The sequence below is a fragment of the Equus asinus genome, chromosome X, assembly GCF_041296235.1.
Source record: "Equus asinus isolate D_3611 breed Donkey chromosome X, EquAss-T2T_v2, whole genome shotgun sequence".
Taxonomy (NCBI): Eukaryota; Metazoa; Chordata; class Mammalia; order Perissodactyla; family Equidae; genus Equus; species Equus asinus.
Window position 1 is genome coordinate 69,311,404 of NC_091820.1, and position 18,685 is coordinate 69,330,088.

General features: G+C 35.1%; 1 protein-coding gene and 1 non-coding gene across 9 annotated transcripts in view; one reads left to right on the plus strand and one right to left on the minus strand.

Annotated features, from left to right (window-relative positions):
• The window catches only part of DACH2 (dachshund family transcription factor 2), a 472,014-nt gene that overhangs the window by 311,560 nt on the left and 141,769 nt on the right, over positions 1-18,685 (plus strand). For all 8 annotated transcript variants that reach the window (XM_070502515.1, XM_070502518.1, XM_070502517.1 and 5 more), the window contains one exon: positions 13,363-13,494. In XM_070502515.1, coding sequence (XP_070358616.1) covers positions 13,363-13,494 — 132 coding nt within the window. The remainder of the gene's footprint in view (positions 1-13,362; positions 13,495-18,685) is intronic.
• On the minus strand, positions 6,236-6,337 carry LOC123282757 (U6 spliceosomal RNA). Its single transcript, XR_006522998.1, has one exon. It is a non-coding gene; the product is annotated as a U6 spliceosomal RNA (small nuclear RNA).

Here is an 18,685-nt window from a genome sequence, read left to right on the forward strand (position 1 = left end):
ATTAAAAAGAAAAAAATGGTGTTTGATGTCAGCGTATGTGAGTATATGTGAGTACCGTTTACCCATATGTATGACTACATTCTGAGTATTGAAGATCTTCATATCACTTTTTCTAAACCTCTGTTCCATAGAATGGTAAATGCATTAGACACACATTTATCAAGTATTGTCTACCCACAAGACAATATTTTAGATCCTGCTAAGAGTACAAAACTGAGTAAGACATAGTGCTCTACAGCAGCCTTCGCAGGCTGTATTTTAAGTTGGAAAATGAGGTCTACTTTTAACATAATCATAATAAAAGGCAGAAAGTCATAAACATGTTCATATAAATATGTCTATGTAAAGTACTATGGGAAAGTTCAAAGAAGAGAATTATTTCCAGTTGTGGGAATTAAAGAAAGCTTTCCAGAGCTGATGGCATTTAAGTTGTGCTTTAAAGACTGGTTAGGCTGCAGTTGGCAAGACAGGGATAAAAGTATTCCAGGCAAAAGAGACAATCTAATCTGCAGAATGTGAAGATGAGCTAGTACTGAGTTTGTATGGGTAACAGAGTGTTCAGTCTGGTTAGAGTAGTGGGGATATGATGGAAACGAGTAGGAGCTCTGCCTATAAAGATGAGTGGAGGCAGATTATGGGAAGTTGGAAATACCAGAGTAAGAGTTCCAAATTTTATTCTATAGGCAATGATGAACCACTAAACATTTTGGTGAAGGTGAGGAATGTGAAAATACTGCTGTTTATAAAAATATTGCTGATAAAAGTGTATAGGATAAACTGGAGGGAGAAAGAATTAGAGACAGGGAGAACTCTTAGGAAGTTCTTCAAGTAGTCTAGCTGAGAAGGAATGTAGACCTATTAAACAGTGGTTGTGAAATTCTTAGTTCATTTTACAGAGTCAAGATATCACTTTTAGGCTCAGAATCTATGAGTTTGAAGTAATACTATCTAAAATCGGCTTTGGAAAATTAATGTTGTGTTTGAAATTGCTGGTACCAGGAATTCACACTAAAAAGTAAATTGCACTTTATCTATACGATCTGACTATTTCATGTGGAACTTTCTAAAGTTCCTAGGCTGCCAATTCAATTGCAACAAGCCGAAGAAAACATTTTTTCAAATGTATCAATCTTACCTGAGACACATGCCAAGTGTTAAATAAAATAGAACATATAACTAAACTAAGATCCCTGTTCCTTAATAAAAAAGTAGAGTAATAAGTGATTAAGAGGGAATTTAATTGACAGAGTTGAGGGGGCTTCATTACTAGGATCACCAACAGGAGGAATGATAGTATAGATCACCTTGAAATTATACCTTTGACTTGGGAAAGCACATCATTTATGCTAATCTGACTGTACAAACTGCTACAGTCTTTATGGAAACACAGCCTTCCAACAATATCAAAGACCCAGAAGGATAACAAAGGAAAAGGAACACATCGATTGAAATGAAAGAGAATAAACAGAACATAGTTTGGTGAACTGCAATCTGGGATGATGTTTCTGTTCTCATTTTATTGGTTCTGGACATACTATCTTATTTACAGGAACAACAGCCATGGAAATTCACAAAGCCACAAAAGATAAAGCCCCTTGTCTCATCATCAAGATGGTGTAGTGTTCCTAACATTGTGCTGAGCCATCCCATCCTCATCTATCTCCCAGCTGTGTGTGTTTGTTTATCTCTAGCTATAGCAGTTGTGAGGTCAGACATATTATTACCAAAATATTTGGAATTCTCACTGCAAAAAGGTTAGGAAAGAGATAAATTTCTTTATGGCTTCTGTTTGATTTTATCCATTTGAGTTAGTGTGCCCCTTTAGCAACTTCGAGCTATTGGTTGCAAGTAGAAAAATTGTTTGTATCTCCTTCTGAATTTATTGTTAATAGGACTGTGACAGAATTCAGGAAATCAGAAAGAATGTGCCATATTATAAATCATCCATAAGCCCTCAGCTCCATGCAGAATTCTTTTTATTGTGTGTTCATGCTTGCGTGTGTGTGTATCTCTTCTCTATCAATGATCTGCTCTAATTATTTGATTTAGAATTGTTTTCTATTACCCAAGCACTAACTTGCGTATATCATATAATGATACTTTTGAGCAGAATGGATAGGAGTCAGAATTCTCTTTTGCACCTATCTATTCTACTGGATAGAATATTAGATGTAATGAAATAGTTGATGCCTGTAGTTCAACCATATCACTTCATGTCTTAACTGAGGATAATATTCTCCACAGCAATTTTAAGGGAAAATCATGCCCATTAGATATTTTTTCGTGTTGGATGGCAATACCTCATAATTCCCTAAGGCCAGCTCATCCTGGGAATGATACTACTCTCAGAAAAAGAGGCAGCTCTATTTAAAGTAAAACTGCATATGATATAGAAAAATTTGGGGCTACGCCACTCTGACGGCCAGGTTTTTCCGGTCCAAGAAATTTAGACAGTGTAGTTTTAGTATGGAAAGAACAATATCAAAAACTTTTATTATACTTGATTATGAAAAATGCAATAGACTGGTGAGTTTAAAAGTGACGAAAGTCTTGAGTGATCACACTGCAATTTATGAGTAAAGTAATGTAAGCTTTAAGCAATAATCTTGCCAGACACCTTGTGTCCATTGAAGATCTAAGAATAACAGCCAAGTTCTCATGATATCTATTTACTCAACTTCTAATTCATATAACAAATGCTCATGTTCTTGTTGGTTATTTCAGGTGGCTTCAAGTAATTATACATTCTGATAACTAAGAGGGACATACTTATCAATGTTTCTATCTCAAAGCATGTAGCCACATATACATATAATTAAATATTATTATTATTATTATTAATATTATAGCAGGCATAATTTAGACTGTCTCCCTTATCTCTTGTTCTCTGGAAGTTTAGAATTAATCTCATAAAAGTTTTAGATTTAAAAGAATTAGCATTCATATTTGCTTAAATATTACACAAATGGAAGCCTCTGAGATGTGACTGTAAGTTTCTTTGTACATTTACCTGAATACACCTGTGGTTAACTTCGTGTGCTCCTTAAATTGAGAATAAAACAAATTCTGTTGCAAAATCGACACATAATTATGTTCAGTATAACATATTACTTTGCTTTCTAAAACAGATGCTTGACGTATACTGCTTCAGTAAGCATGAGCATAAGCTGATGATAAAGAATGGCACCATTAGACAATGAAAGAGTAAAACAAAGGCAGAACTATTGGCACATTCAGTGTTTGAGTGAAACGTCTCTGTTTTTGCCCACTTCTCATGTTTGTTATTATATCTTGGCAGGAAGGTCAAGCAGAACGTGATTGTGGAGAGAATGCAAAATAGACCCACTGCAAGAGAATCATGCACAATTACTAGTGTTGGGCAAGCAGTCCTTTTTCTTTCTCTTGGTGACATCCCTTCACAACATCCATTTGGTTATTCTGTAGTCATTCACTGGGTACTACCATGTACACACTACAGTGCCAGGCACCAAGAAATGCAAAAGTTAAGAATAATACACAGTTTCTTCCAGTAAGGAGCTTGCAGCCCAGGTAAAGGAGACACGATTAACATATAAAATTAATAAATGACAAGTTAATAAGTGATGATCTTAGAAGTAATGTATTTCATGTAGACTCATTGAAATTTAATGTTGGATTGCACCTAATTTTTTTAAAGACATTTTTAGAGAAGTTTTAGGTTTACCATAAAATTGAGAGGAAGGTACAGAGATTTCCCATATACCTCCTATCTCCACACATGCATAGCCTCCCCCCATTATCAATATCACTCAGCAGAATGGTACATTTGTTACCAAGGATGAAACTACACTGACACATCATTTTCACCTGACGTCCATCGTTTACCTTAGGGTTCATTCTTGAGCATCATTCTACGGGTTTGAGTACATTGAGTACATTCTATGGGTTTGGACAAATGTATAATGACATATATCCATCATTATAATATGACACAGAGTATATTCACTGCCCTAACAATGGTGTGCTCTGTCTACTTGTCTCCCTCTCCACCCATCCCTAGCAACCACTATCTTTTTATTGTTTCCATAGCTTTGCCTTTTCCAGAATGTCATATAGTTGGAATCATACAGTATGTAGCCTTCTCATATTGGCTTCTTTAATTTAGTAATATGCATTTAAGGTGCCTCCGTGTCTTTTCATGATTTTCTAGCTCACTTCTTTTTAGCACTGAATGATTTTCCATTGTCTGGATGTACCACATTTTATTTATCCGTTCGCCTACTGAAAAGCATCTTGGTTGCTTCCTTGAGCTTCATTTTAAAGACAAGAAAATTGTGAGAAACAGTAAAGTGACACACATAGTCATATAACTAGCTTTAGATAAATCCAGTTTTAGTCATCAGCCATTCTGATTCCTCTTGCAGTATTCTTTACATCATAATTTGGGCCAGACAAGCACTATCCTTGCAATATTCTCAGGTCCTTCTTGATGTTATATATTACATCTTTGATTATCATAAATATGCATATTATCTTTAAACTGCAGATATTTTTGACCAATCAACATTTCTAGATGTTTTGCTGGATTTTTTGGTCTTCATTGAAGTAGTATATAAATATTTGAATGCAAAATATCATATGTTGAATAAAAACAACAAAGAATCATTATATTACCTCTCTGAGGCAACAGAGCACGGTCATGTTTAAGAACTACTATTCAGAAGAGTGGAGAATTGATTGCACAGTTGATTCTCCGGCACTTATATGCCATATCCAAGGGAAGACCAGCTACTTAAAAACAATGAGTATCAGTGATCTTCAGGAAGCCAATTACCTTTCTGGAAGGTGGTTCGTTATTCATATTTAATATTCTCCTAGTGTCAGTCTGATACCTTTTAACAAACACAAAATACATTTGAATTTTAATTAGCTGCTACACAGAAGTTAGCATTACAGCTTAATTTTAGACCAAAATAGACTTTTAATTTTAGAAATCTTAAAACTTAAAAATTTTAAATGCATGATGCTAGTTTGTCATTTATTCTATTTGAAAAGAAAAATGGATAGGAAGTTTTCCTCCTAAATTTGCTTTCTAAACAAAATATATTTGATTTTATCTCATTTTGAAATCTATTGCTGGTTTTCTACGCAGGCGGAACTGGCTTTCCAAAAAGCAGCAGGAATTCAAGTCTTACAGCTTCAGTGAACAGAACAAACCATGTGGAGACAATGAAATTTCACAGAAATCACTGAGCACTTTTTTTTTTTTTTCGAGGAAGATTAGCCCCAAGCTAACATCTGCTGCCAATCCTCCTCTTTTTGCTGAGGAAGACTGGCCCTGAGCTAACATCTGTCCCCATCTTCCTCTACTTTATATGTGGGACACCTACCACAGCATGGCTTGACAAGCGGCTCCATGTCCCCACCCAGGATCTGAACAGGCAAACCCTTGACTGCCGAAGCGGAAGGTGTGCGCTTAACCACTGCGCCACCGGGCTGGCCCCCAATGATCACTTTTTAATGTTAATATCCTCAGTGAGAAGCCTTAAAGTATATCTTCCTAAACGTCTTCTGATTTTCTGAAATGCATATTTCAAAAATACATTTAATGAATTGAATTTCCTTTCCAATGTGAATGCTATCTTAAGGCAAACTTGATTTTTGTCATATCTTTGAACTTAGCTAGGTTTTTCTCTCTTTCTCTCCTATTAGTACTGTTAAGGCTAGATTACTCTCACTTCTATCTGCTGCAGAGAAATACAAAATCATCCAAATATAGGCTTCACTTTGATGGATTACTGTTATTATTGATTTACAAACAAAAGTGAATTGACGTAATAGATCAGTATTTTTTTCAGCTCCCTTCTAAGAATGTGACTCTTTTCTGTTTCTATAAAGTTATAGTTCAGTTGCTGTATATTTTATTGTATATGTTTTTGTTGGCACCATTGTTACGCTCAAGAATATTTCGGAATATAAATTAATTTTAGTTAACATGTTTGAGCTCAAACTTAAATACTTTGAGCAACTATGGAAGTAAAATGGCCACAAATTTGGCAGTATCCCAGAAGCTAATAATCTTTTCCTTCTTTTATATATTTGTTATAAGTTTTTGATTATAGGAGATCACTGACTTGTCCAAATGTTTTCTTTTGTTGTGATAAAATGTACATAACATAAAATTTACCATTTTAACCACTTTTGGTATACAGTTCACTGGTCTTAAGTACATTCGCATTGTTGTGCGACCATCACCAAAAATGTGGAGCCGTTCACAACTTGCATTTTATCCTTAGACAGGGGCCATGGTAATTTTCTCTGTATTGTTCTTATTTTAGCATATGTGCTACTGAAGCAAAGGCCCAAATATGTTTTTTAAGGTGTCCAGAATCTCTTTAAGAATAAGAATAGAAAAAGGTAAAGTAAGTTGACTAGTAGAATGGTATTCAAAGCCACTTTGTAATGTGAACTGTTAGCTTTTAAAATTTTCTTTGGCTTATTGAATTTGATAGGTGTCTAAGAGGCCATATTTCACAGACCAGCAGGTATCTTTTCTGGTGGGCTGGTCTCTTTGAAGCAATCTTACACTTGATGGGAGGGCTGGAGAAGGAGGTTGCTGCTACTTTTCTTAGATTCCTGCATTCCTGGCTAACTGGGCATTAGGACTCTTGTCCTAATCTCAGACATTTTGGGTGTTTTGTCACTTCTAATCTATAGCTAATGCACACTCTCTCCTAGACTTATAAGACACTTGCTGGGTGTGCTGCTGCTGGTCTAAAAATCATAGACCAATGGTAGATCAGGAGTTTAAGGCCTTAGAAATTATCTAGACACATCTAGTAACAGTCAATAAAAACATTCAAATAAGGTACCTAGGGAGGTGAATAACTTACCGGAAGGTGTATGTACTAATAGAAGAGTTCATATAGCTCAAATTTGCATAAATAAGAAATGGTCTGTTGAGAGGTACCAGCAAGATAATTAGTAATTCTCTTAGTGATTACGTTTAAAAAGCTGTAACATTTCCAATTTGAAATGATATCATCAAAGGCAAGTATAACTGATGATTACTCAATAAGAGAGTGGTTAACTTTGTGTAAACTGTGAGAATTCCTGATATCTCAATATATAGCTTAAATTCAAATACAGGAAAAAAAATAGTGCCCAAGTAGTTAAAGTTAAGCTTGCAACCAAGTTAAAAAAATGATTTAGAACAACATTTCTCAAACTGTGTTCCATGGAGTATTGGTGTCTTTAGAGCCATTAATAGGTATTCCGTGAAAGAAAGTTCCATTATCCAATATGTTTAGAAAATGTGGTGTGCTCTATGACTCTTTTGGAATATCATAATAAATATTAGCATACTATAGTTTTGAAAAGATCTACAGTAAAGAAACCTGGAGCCAAAGTACATGGGTTTAAACCGCAACTTCAAGGTTTACTAGCTATGTGACATTAGACAGGTTATTCAGTTTTTATGACTCAGTTTCTGTATCTAGAAAACGGAAATGGTAATGGTACGTCTGTCTTAAAGTTTTTGTGCATATTAAATAAGTATATATGTAAAGAACTTAAAACAGTGTGTGGGATATGATAAGTGCTATATAAGATTTGTCGTTTTCAACCGAGTGTTGCCTAAATTGGCCATGGAATTCCCTTACCCTTCTCCCCTACACTATTTTTTTTTCAACAAACTCTTTTAATATTTTGTGGAACAAGTAGTCAAATGGAACATAATTTGGAAAATGTTGATATAAGACAAGTTCAATATGGAGTTTCTTGCTTTTAATCATTTAACACTAGATGTAATAGGAGCATTTGAAGAGATTATTAGAGTTTCAAACTTTTGAATGCCTATTATGCATTTTCAGAAGAGTCTCCGGGAAAATAAGCAGTTGCTTGGCAACCTGGAATTTTGTTAGGCGCTTTCGCGATAGGACAGCAGTTTGCTCAAAGCAGCAGCCAACCTTCTCCTGGGTTCCTGGTTTAGTTGTTGCACTCTTTTCTATGCTGTGCTGCTGGCCTTGCCAACCCTTACTAATTGTTGTTTTCCTATCTCTGGCTCCATTCAAGGCTTTATTGTACATCTTCCAATCTGTTGTTTTTGTAGGTCAAATTGAACTTCAGCAAAGATTGAGTGTATCCTCTTTTCATATCTACCTTTAATTCAACAAAGCGTGCAAAATATCCATGCCAATATAGTGGATTTCTTGGCGCCCACATCATTTGATGGCTTTGTTGATGTCTAGTCAAGTGCAGCTGCTGTCTACTGTTTTCAGAACTTTTCATAGCTGTGTTTCGTCAACCTCTCCCTCAGAACCATGGAGCTGAGCTGAGTAATTTTTAATTTTGTATCTACCCATGAGTGGTGATTCCTAAGAGTCACTGTAATATTTGCTCTTCATTTGGGTGGCAGTAACTTCTTGCACCTAGCTTTTCTGTTCTTTCATTCTTCTATTCTTATATCTTTATGGCTTTCCCCTTAATTGCATCCTGAATCTTTTAGGGTCCAAGTATTTTTCTGAATAACAGAGTTTACAGCATAAGCATCTCGTGAAAATGAACCTGAATACCACCTCTGTTTGGAAAAATTTATAATTTTTCAGTTGATTTATAGGGAATTTCAAAACTGTTTCCACTAGATTCAATGTGGTATATCGCATTAACATTTCATACCAACAGATGTTTCATTATTCATGTTTTAGTACATCATACTTGACCCAAAGTAGCTTTGAATGCAAATAACAAACAAGCCAACACACAGTACTTGACTGCTAGAGTGAAATAATGTGGCAGATCTAAACTGCTTTCCATTTTTGGAGGGATATTATTAATGCAACTCTTTGTTAATTTAATTACGTTATTTTAAAAATATAAAATCATATTGCAGTGAACTGACTCACCATTTCATTTAATTAATTGTAAACCTCAAGATTTGATTACTCATAGCTCTCCTTTCGTTAATTTGCTTGTTCACAGTTTGGCAGAAAAGCTTTCAAATTAATAAGAAAGGATGGGCAGTATAACCAATTAGCAAACTATAAAATTGCCTTAATTTTTGTTCAGATCACTGTCGAGAACCCAAATTCGCTACTTTTGTTTTTTTAATTGTAAATTTTACTTCAAACTACAGATTCTTCCACTGCATTTCTAGTTTGAGGACTATAAAGTCGTAGGTCTAATGCTTGTTTACTAATGAGAAAGGAGTGCAAGAAAAATCTTGCTATAGACCATGCATGGATAATACAAAATCACAGAGTTTCAGAAAACTGTATAAGACAAAGTAAATCTAGTCAGAATTATTACTTCATAAAGGAGTGTAACGACCATTTCGTTCATTTCCTTCATTTTACACATGCATAAACTGAAGCCTTGGGAAGTTAGATGACACAGTTTCTCCCTTGTTCTGGTCAGTGACCTATAATGCATCTCTGCAGGCCCATTTTAGAGAGTTTTCTTTTTTAAGATTGGCACCTGAGCTAACATCTGTTGCCAGTCTTCCTTTTTGTTTTTTCTTCTTCTCCCCAAAGCCCCCCAGTACGTAGTTGTATATTCTAGCTGTAGGTCCTTCAGGTTGTGCTGTGTGGGGTGCTGCCTCAGCTTGGCCCGATGTGTGGTACTATGTCCATGCCCAGGATCTGAATCAGCAAAACCCAAGGCCACCAAAGCAGACCATGTGAACTTAACCACTCAGCCACGGGGCTGGCCCTATTTGAGAAAGTTTTAAAAGAAATTAAAATCAAGATTAAGAAGGTGGGAAATAGTGGACAGAGCACTCGCAGTAAAAGTCAGGAGACACGCGTTCTCATCCTAGCCCTACCATAACTAGCTGTGTTATATTAAGTCCTTCACTTTTCTTCTCTGGGACTCAGTTTTCCATTTCTAAAATGGAGGAGTTGGTTTAGATATTCATTAAAGTTCTTATAACTCAAGAATTTTTCTCACCACTCTAATAAGCTTGTATACTGTCAATCCAAAAAGTAAAATTGGCCAATTGTTTTACCTGAAAAATGAATTTCTTCGGGAACAACCAAAAGAATTGCAATTCGGGATATACAGACTATGGTGGACCATAGGCACATCTGGAGAACAAAGGCGGGGAGCTTGCTTTTATAGGGAAAAAAGGGGAGTTGGGAGGGGCTGTAATAAACAAAAAAGTCCATTGGAGGAAAATGGGAGTCCACCAAGTAGAGGATTTCCATTGGTTGGGGTGCTACACTCTTTCCTTGACTGAGCTGTTGCCAGATGGAGAGAGGAATCTTCCTTCCTCCTGCTGAGTAGTAAAGTAGTAAACACCTTCTATCAGAGATGTAAGGGTAGGTCTTTTCCTGCTTGGAGTAACTGACGACCATAGGGTATGCTGATCACAGGGCATGAGAGCTCCCCCTTCAGGCCTTCCCGACTGCAATTTAGTTGAGGTTTCTTCATCAATTTCACAAGACTTACTAACAATAATAGTCCATCACACACATATACACACATAAAATTATGATAAGTTGGGAATTTTCATATTGTTATGTTGACTTTTAGATTAAGAAGTGAGTGTAAATTGCCATAAGGGCTGTACATTATGAGTTGGTCAGTATTATAGTGACTAGACATTGAGCCAATCATAAAATTAGGTGAACAAGAATGGAAGGTGCTGATTTCAATCAGTTAAATATATGTAATTTGAACATAACGTAAAAGTTACCATTTTCAGATTCAGTGACAGAAAAACACAACTTTTGTGTTTCTAGATGTTCATGTAGTTACTTTTCTATAATTGTAGCACTTTCAGTTTTAAAGGCATCTTTTCATTCTCATTAAACTTACCATTTTCTACTTGTCTGTTGCAAACTGAAATTTTGGTTTTCCCAAGTAAAAATTAACTAGCAGCTTCTAAATCAGCTTGCTCTTTTTGTGTGCTATTCCAGGGCTGTATTTTGAGAACCTGGAGCCAGAGAATGATTTGCTGTTTTAAATCCATCAGTGTTACACTGAGCAGCATCCTAAAGTTAAGAATTTAACTGAACAGTTGAATAAAAGGATAAATTTCTAATTAACAGTCAAATAAACCACAACATTTTTTCCACTGCTTTCCATTTGCTTGATTGTGGTTTTACTGAAGATATAGATATTTAAGTGCTGTACTAAAGACTGAACAAATAGGATTTAATGTTTCATGAGTTTAAAGTCACTGCAATATAGACCACAAGTTGATATAAAATATATGAATTAGTGTCTAAGCCTCTTAACTTTGAATCAAATGTAAGGAGATACAGGAGAACAACTAACAATATGAGACTGTAAGTGATAAGGGGATCACATCGTTTTAGAGATTTTCATTAACTCACGTTTGAACTACTTCAGTACTTTAACAAATACATCTAGTCTCATTGGGAAACTTGGGTTTTGTTCCATATCTTCCCCCAAATAACTGACCTATGACAGGTCACTGTGAAACTGTTTCTTCATCTTCAAAGTGAAGAGATTGAACTGAATGGCTCCTAAATATCTTAGTAGTGCTATTATACTGTGATTCTTTACTACCTTAATATTACTTTCTGTATTTGCTCACTGACTTTTTCTTCAGTGATGTCAGACAGATAGCATTTACTTGAAAGAATGCATGGATATTGAAATTTTCCATCTTTTCTGTGAATTAAAAATATGATGGGACTCATTTGTTAATTCTCTCAGTATCATTGTATGAGACACACATTTTGCATGGAATTTCTTGTCTATAAGATATTTTGCTGATTTTTATTTTTCACAGAGTAAGAATCCATATATTGTTCACAAAAATCCACAATTTACACTATCAATGATGAAACAATGAGTAATTCAACAATTATCATAGTCAGGATCCAATTCTTAATTGCTAGTCAGAGGAGCTGATATAAATTCTGGAAATTTTCCTGATATACTTTTGGTTATGAGGCACTCAGCCCTGGCTGTCCTAAGTGGGGTCTGTTTGTTTAAATCCTTGCCATCATATTTTCTGCCCAGCATTACCCTTGGATGCTGAATAGGTCATTTGGAGGATTGGAATTCAATAAAGCTAAATATGGAAAGAAAATCTCTGGAAGGATCTAGAAAATGTAGAAATGTGTATCATCAATCCAGAGACTAAAGCCATTTTCCTTCAGGTCCTTTCTTTGCCATGATTCATGGACAAGCTAGTGTAGTGAAAAGTTTGCCTCATTTTGAGCTTTCTATGCATTGTAAAGAACACAGAGTGACAAACTAGAACATTAGTGATTCTTCCAAACATACACAGTTAGATGTTCTAGGCTGTACTTCCTTCCCCTTACACCTTCGATAAGGGCTCACCTCACCCCTTAGAATCAGATTCTTCTAATAACAGCAGTTATGTTTTCTTTTTGCAACAACCAATATAGGCCTTCTTTTCCTTGATTTGCATTTTCATGGGAGAATGGATTTCACTGAATTCTAAAATACTGTTTTAAATCTGCCAGATGTTTTTTTCGTTTTGGCGTGTGGCACCAGTGCACTAATAGATGGTTAGGGATTTTGGCACCATCTAAAAATAATTAAGTTGAATTTACTGGACTTTTTGGGGGGCGTTGTTGGAGTATGGATTGTTCTATTTTTAGTACTGTTTCCTTGTATTTTTCATGATACTGCCTGATATAGACTTCCTAGAAGAAAGAATTTCAAACTTAAGCACTCACTTTTTTGGGGTAGCGGGGGTTATTCCTACTTCTTTGCACCATTATATGAAGTTAAAAAAATAGCCTTATAGTAATACACAATAATGTAATTATGCTACAGGGGCTGGCACACTTTCCCAGGTGGCCTGCCATGCTTTCGTTTATTTGATCCCTCACTGTACAAGGATGGTAAAAGGAGAAGGTAAAAGGTAAAAGGAGAATGGTAAAAGGGTAGAAAGACTACCTGAAGTCTTTTTGCCCCTCACCTAAGGTGACTCTCATAGGGAAGATAGTCCATCATCTAGCAGAAGTGCCAACAAGAATATTAACTAGAAAGTGTTTCCTTCTAGCATTTCAGAGTGCTTCCTCCAACACTGTTGTTTTTGGTGGTATTTAGTACATGGAGAGTTCTGTCTAAAACAACTGTCAGCAGCTCATAACAGACAGCAGAACACATTAGTAAAAGTTTTGGAATTTCTCAAACAATTTTCACATTACTGTTTCTCTCTGTCTTGAATTGGAGATCAGACTCACATTCAATGCTTTTTTTAGATTTTCAAACTGTCCGTTTTAAGATGGAGTAATTACAGGAGTTGAAAATTACTTTGTTAAAGAATATTATTCACAAATTGGACTTGGGTTTACTTTTGGCTTGTGCTGTATAGCGTAGGCCTGGTATGAAATGTATCCAGCTTTCAATTACATTAAGAAATGATTCTGGTTTTAGGTATAACAGCTGCAGCAATGGCTGAGGCGATGAAGCTGCAGAAGATGAAGCTTATGGCTATGAACACTCTTCAGGGAAATGGAAGCCAAAATGGGACCGAATCAGAGCCTGATGATCTTAATTCTAATACAGGTGAGTGTCTTCAGGAATCCAAGGCAGGTGACTCTTATTGATTTATTCCAGGATGAGAGAGAGGAGGGATGAGGGGGGAGGAGGGGATAATATGTATACTTTGATTATAAGAAATTACCACAGAAAAATGCTTAACCCTCCCTCTAACTTGTACATTGAAACTAGAAAACCATTACAGGTCAGAATCCAATTTCAGGAAGCATTGAGTTATCTCCATTGTCTTGTTGCAGTGGGATTAAATTCTAATTTGTAGAGTGCTAGCTATTGCACCTTCTGCCTGGTAAAGGCTGCCTTCTTCAGTTTCACCACAGGCTTCTTACTCCATCTTTCTCTAAGTAATTTAACACTGAAAGGCGGTTATGAGAATCCTCCTTGGCTGGGCTGTAGTCTCTCCAGCTGGAGTACCACCTCCTTAGCTAAGTGAAGGTGCTGGCAGACTCAAGGCGTTATCAGCAGGGGTTAAAGAAAAGAGGAAGAACAAGGAGCAAGCAAAGAAAAAAAGATGGAAGAAGAGAAGAGAAAAGAAAGACGCCTGTAGAGTAGAATGTCCCCTGGCTTCTGACTACTTGTTTTTTCTCCTTTACCCTGTGATGATTGTACCTTGGCTTTGATCATAATATCACCCCTCAGATGTCTTTTGGAAGTATGCGGGATTTTAACTATTAACATACATGAATGGATAAATAAATAATCAAATAAATAAATATGGCTTAATTTTAGTGGTGAATAATAAGGGACAACCAAAGATGGTCTTAGAAACCATAAGTTTCAAATCTACCTCTGCAGTTAAGTTTAATATAATGTGACAAGCAGATTGGTAGAAGCCTTATCTCTCTTCTTCGACACTGCTAGTTCAAGCATAGTGGGGCCTTCTTTTGGAGGGAAAAGTAAAGGAGAATTAAAGAGGGAAATTATTGAATCAAATCAGTATGAAAAACTAGTCTGAATTTAATACAGTGGAGCTCTCTTCATCTAAAATTGAAAAGTTCATGATGAATTATAGAGTGAGAATTGGTCTTCAACCAGTACTCACAGTAAGCAATCAATGAAAAAATGCAGACTTTTACTAGATTCATGGTAACTGGAAGCAACACAATGGCAAAACTAAAATTAACACTAAGCCAAAGCATAATAATAACAGTGAGAAGTTACCAGTTACCATGTACCAAGTAGCCCCTGTGGTTTTTTTCCTTTAGTTCCAAACATTTTCTTCTTGAGCTATAAATGACATATAACATTGTGTAAGATTAATGTATACAACGTGTTGATTTGATACACTTATATATTGCAATATGATTACCACTGTAGTGTTAGCTAATACCTTCATTATGTCACAAAACTATCATTTCTTTTTTGTGGTGAGAACATTTAAGATCTATTCTCTTAGCAACTTTTAAGTATACAATATGGTATTATTAACTCTAATCAAAATGCTGTGCATTAGATCCCCAGAACTTACTCATCTTCTATCTCCCATGTTAACTAATTTAACTCTTACCAAATTCCTAGAAAAAAAGGCATTTTCAATATGCCCATTTTGCAGATCAGGAAACAGGCATAGCGTGGTTCAGCTTTTTCCATAGTTGTAAAGCTAGTAAGTGGCAGAGTTGTTTCAATCCCATGTCTGGTTAAGTCCAAACTGTTTCTCTTTCTACGGTTTTCCTCCTCTTCAATGCTGTTTTGTAACATGTTATGCTAAGGTGACAGCTTGCTTCCTGAGACAAGTTTTTTCATCTGAATTCTCTTAGGCAGTTAAGGGGCAGGTAAGAAGAAAACCTGTCTGAGTCTTTTCTTTCTTAAAAATGATCAGCCTAAAATAATCCTCATGTTAAAGAAACACATTTGGGAGAGGCAAATTTTGTTTCCCTTCAGTACACTCCATGGAGTTTGCACAATGACAAAATTTCCTAGCAATGCATTTCTCAGAATGTATCCCTATGTTTAAACAACCCATGATTGCACATGAACAAAATGAGAGGTTCAACAAAAAGAAATCATGAAAAAGAACCAAGCAGAAATTCTGGAGCTGAAGAATACAATGAAAGAAGGGAAAAATACAGTAGATAGTTTCAATAGCAGTCTCAATCAATCAGAAGGAAGAATCTGTGAACTTGAAGTAGGTCACTGGAAATATTCCAGTCAGAGAAGAAACAGGAAAAAGAGTTTTGAAAGAACATCTACAGGATTTATGGGATACCAACAAAAAAGAACCAATATACGCATTATGGGAGCCCAAGACAGAGAAAAAAGAGAGAAAAGAAAAGAAAACATATTTAAAGAAATAATGGCTGAAACTTTCCAAAATCTAGGGAGGAAAATTGACATTCAAATTAATGAAGTTCAAAAATATGCAAATAGAATAAATCCAAAGAACACTACACTGAGACAGATTATAATCAAATTGTCAAAAGTCAAGGACAGAGAATTTTGAAAGCAGCAAGGGGAAAGTGATTTGTTACATATAAAGAAACCACCATAAGACTGTAAGCAGATTTCTTAGCAGAAACTTTGAAGGCCAGGAGAGAGGTGGATGATATATTTGAAGTACTGAAAGAAAAAAACCTGCCAGCCAAGAATACTATAACTGGCAAAATTATCTTTCAAAAATGAAGGAGAGATAAAGTCTTTCCCAGAAAAACAAAGAATGAGGGAGTTCATCACCATTAAAACTTTCTTACAAGAAATGTTAAGGGAGTTCTTAAAATTGAAATGAAAACATGCTAAATAGCAGTATAAGATGATATGAATGCAAAAATCTCACTGGTAAAAGTAAATATATAGACAAATGCAGGTTAATGTAACACTATAATGGTGGTGCATCAATTACTTTTAACCCTAATATAAAGTTTAAAATAGAAAAATTTGTTAATGGATACACAACATAAAAAGAAGCGAACTCTACTACAAGAACACAAAGTGTGTGTGGGAGAGTAGAACTGTAGAGTTTTTGTATGCAATGAAAGTTAAGTTGTTATTGACTTAAAATAAATGTTATAAGTACATATTTTGTACAAGCCTCAAGTTAAACAGAAAGTAAAAACCTGTAATAGATACACAAAGAGAAAAGAATGAAAGCAAATGATTACTAAAATAAATCAACAAATAACGAAGAAAGCAAGAGAAGAAGAGAGGGACAAAGCAACTTTAAAACAGAAAACAAAAAAAAGTGCAATAGTAAGTACTTAACTCTCAATAATTACTTTAAATGTAAATGAATTATACTCACCAATGAAAAGGCACTGAGTGGCTGTCTGGAAAAGGTAAGATCCTGTGATATGCTGTCTATAAGTGACTCAATTTAGAGTTAAAGACCCACATAGGTTGAAAGTAAAGGATAGAAAAAGATACACCATACAAATGGTAACCAGAAGAAATCAAGAGTGGCTATAATTGTATCAGCCAAAAAATACTTGAGTCTTAAACTGTAGAAACAAAAAGGTCATTTTATATTGATAAATAGGTCAATTCAATAGAAAGATATAACATTTATAAATATATGTGTACCCAACATGAGAGCACCTAAATATATAAAAGAAATATTGAAAGATTGGAGGCAGAAATTGACAGCAATACAATAAGAGTAGGGGAATTCAATACCCCACTTACAATAATGGATAGAACATCCAGACAGAAAATCAATAAAGAAAAAGCAGACTTGAACAACACAATATACCAAATGGACATAACAGACCTGTACAGCACTTTCTACCCAACAGCAGAATACACATCTTTTCAAGCACATACAGAACATTCTCCTGGATAGATCCCATGTTACATCACAAAACAAGTCTTTACAAAATTATAAAGATTGAAATCATAGCAAGTACCCTTTTTGACCACAATGTAATGAAACTGGAAATCAATAACAGCAAGAAAATGGGAAAATTTATGAATACATGGAAAATAAACAATAATCCCTTGAACAACTATTGAGTCAAAGAGGAAATCAAGAGGGAGTTTAAAAAGTATCTCTAGACAAATGAAAATGAAAACAAAACCTACCAAGACTATGGGAGGCAGCAAAAGTATTATTAAGAGGGAAGTTTATAGTGATAAGTGCCTATGTTAGAAAAGAAGAAAAATCTCAAATAAACAATCTAATTTTACACTTCAAGGAACTAGAAGAAAGAAGAACAAACTAAGCCCAGAGTTGGCAGAAGGAAGGAAATAATAAAGATTATAGCAGAAACAAATCAAATGGAGAATTAAAAAATAGAAAAAATCAATAAAACTGAGTTGATTTTTCAAAAAGACAAACGAAATCAACAAATCCTTAACTAGACTAAGGAAAAAGAGAGACGACTCAAATACATATAATCAGAAATGAAACAGAAAGCATTACAATGATGCCTCCGAAATATAAAGGTTCACAAAGGACTATTAGGCACAATTATACACCAACAAACTGGATAACCTAAAAAAATAGATGAATTCCTAGAAATATACAACTACCAAAACTGAATCAAGAGGAAATAGAAAGCATGAATAGATTAATTTCTACTAAGGAAATTGAATCAGTAATCACAAACTCCCCAACATATGTGACATTCTAGAACAGGTCAAACTAATCTATGGTGGAAAAAAGAGCAGTGCTTGCCTCTGGAGGTAGGTTGGAGGAGGGAATTGACTGGCATGAGGGAAATTTCTGGGCTAATAGAAATGTTCTGTGTCTTGATAGAGGTTTGGGTTACACAGGTATGTGCATTGTCCAATCTCATTGAATAAGATTCATTGAGTGATAAGATTTGTGCATTTCATGGTATGTAACTATTAAGGGACAAAAAAGCATTAAAAAATTATAAAGCCGTTAAAAAAAAAAAAAACTTCCCAACAACAAAGAGCCCAGCTCCAGATGATTTATCTGGTGAATTCTACCAAACATGCAAAGAAGAATTAACTCTAATCCTTCTCAAACTCTTCCAAAAATTGAAGAGGAGGGAACACTTCCAAACTCATTTTACAAGTCCAGCATTACAGTGATAAAAATGCCAGACAAGGATACTACCAGAAAAAATAAAAGGCCAATATCCCTGATGAATATAGATACATGAATTCTCGATAAAATACTATCAAACAAAATTTAACAGTACATTGAATGGGTCATAGATGACCAAGAGGTATTTATCCCTGGGATGCAAGGTTGTTTTAACATATGCAAATAAATCAATGTGTTATAAAAAATTAACAAAAT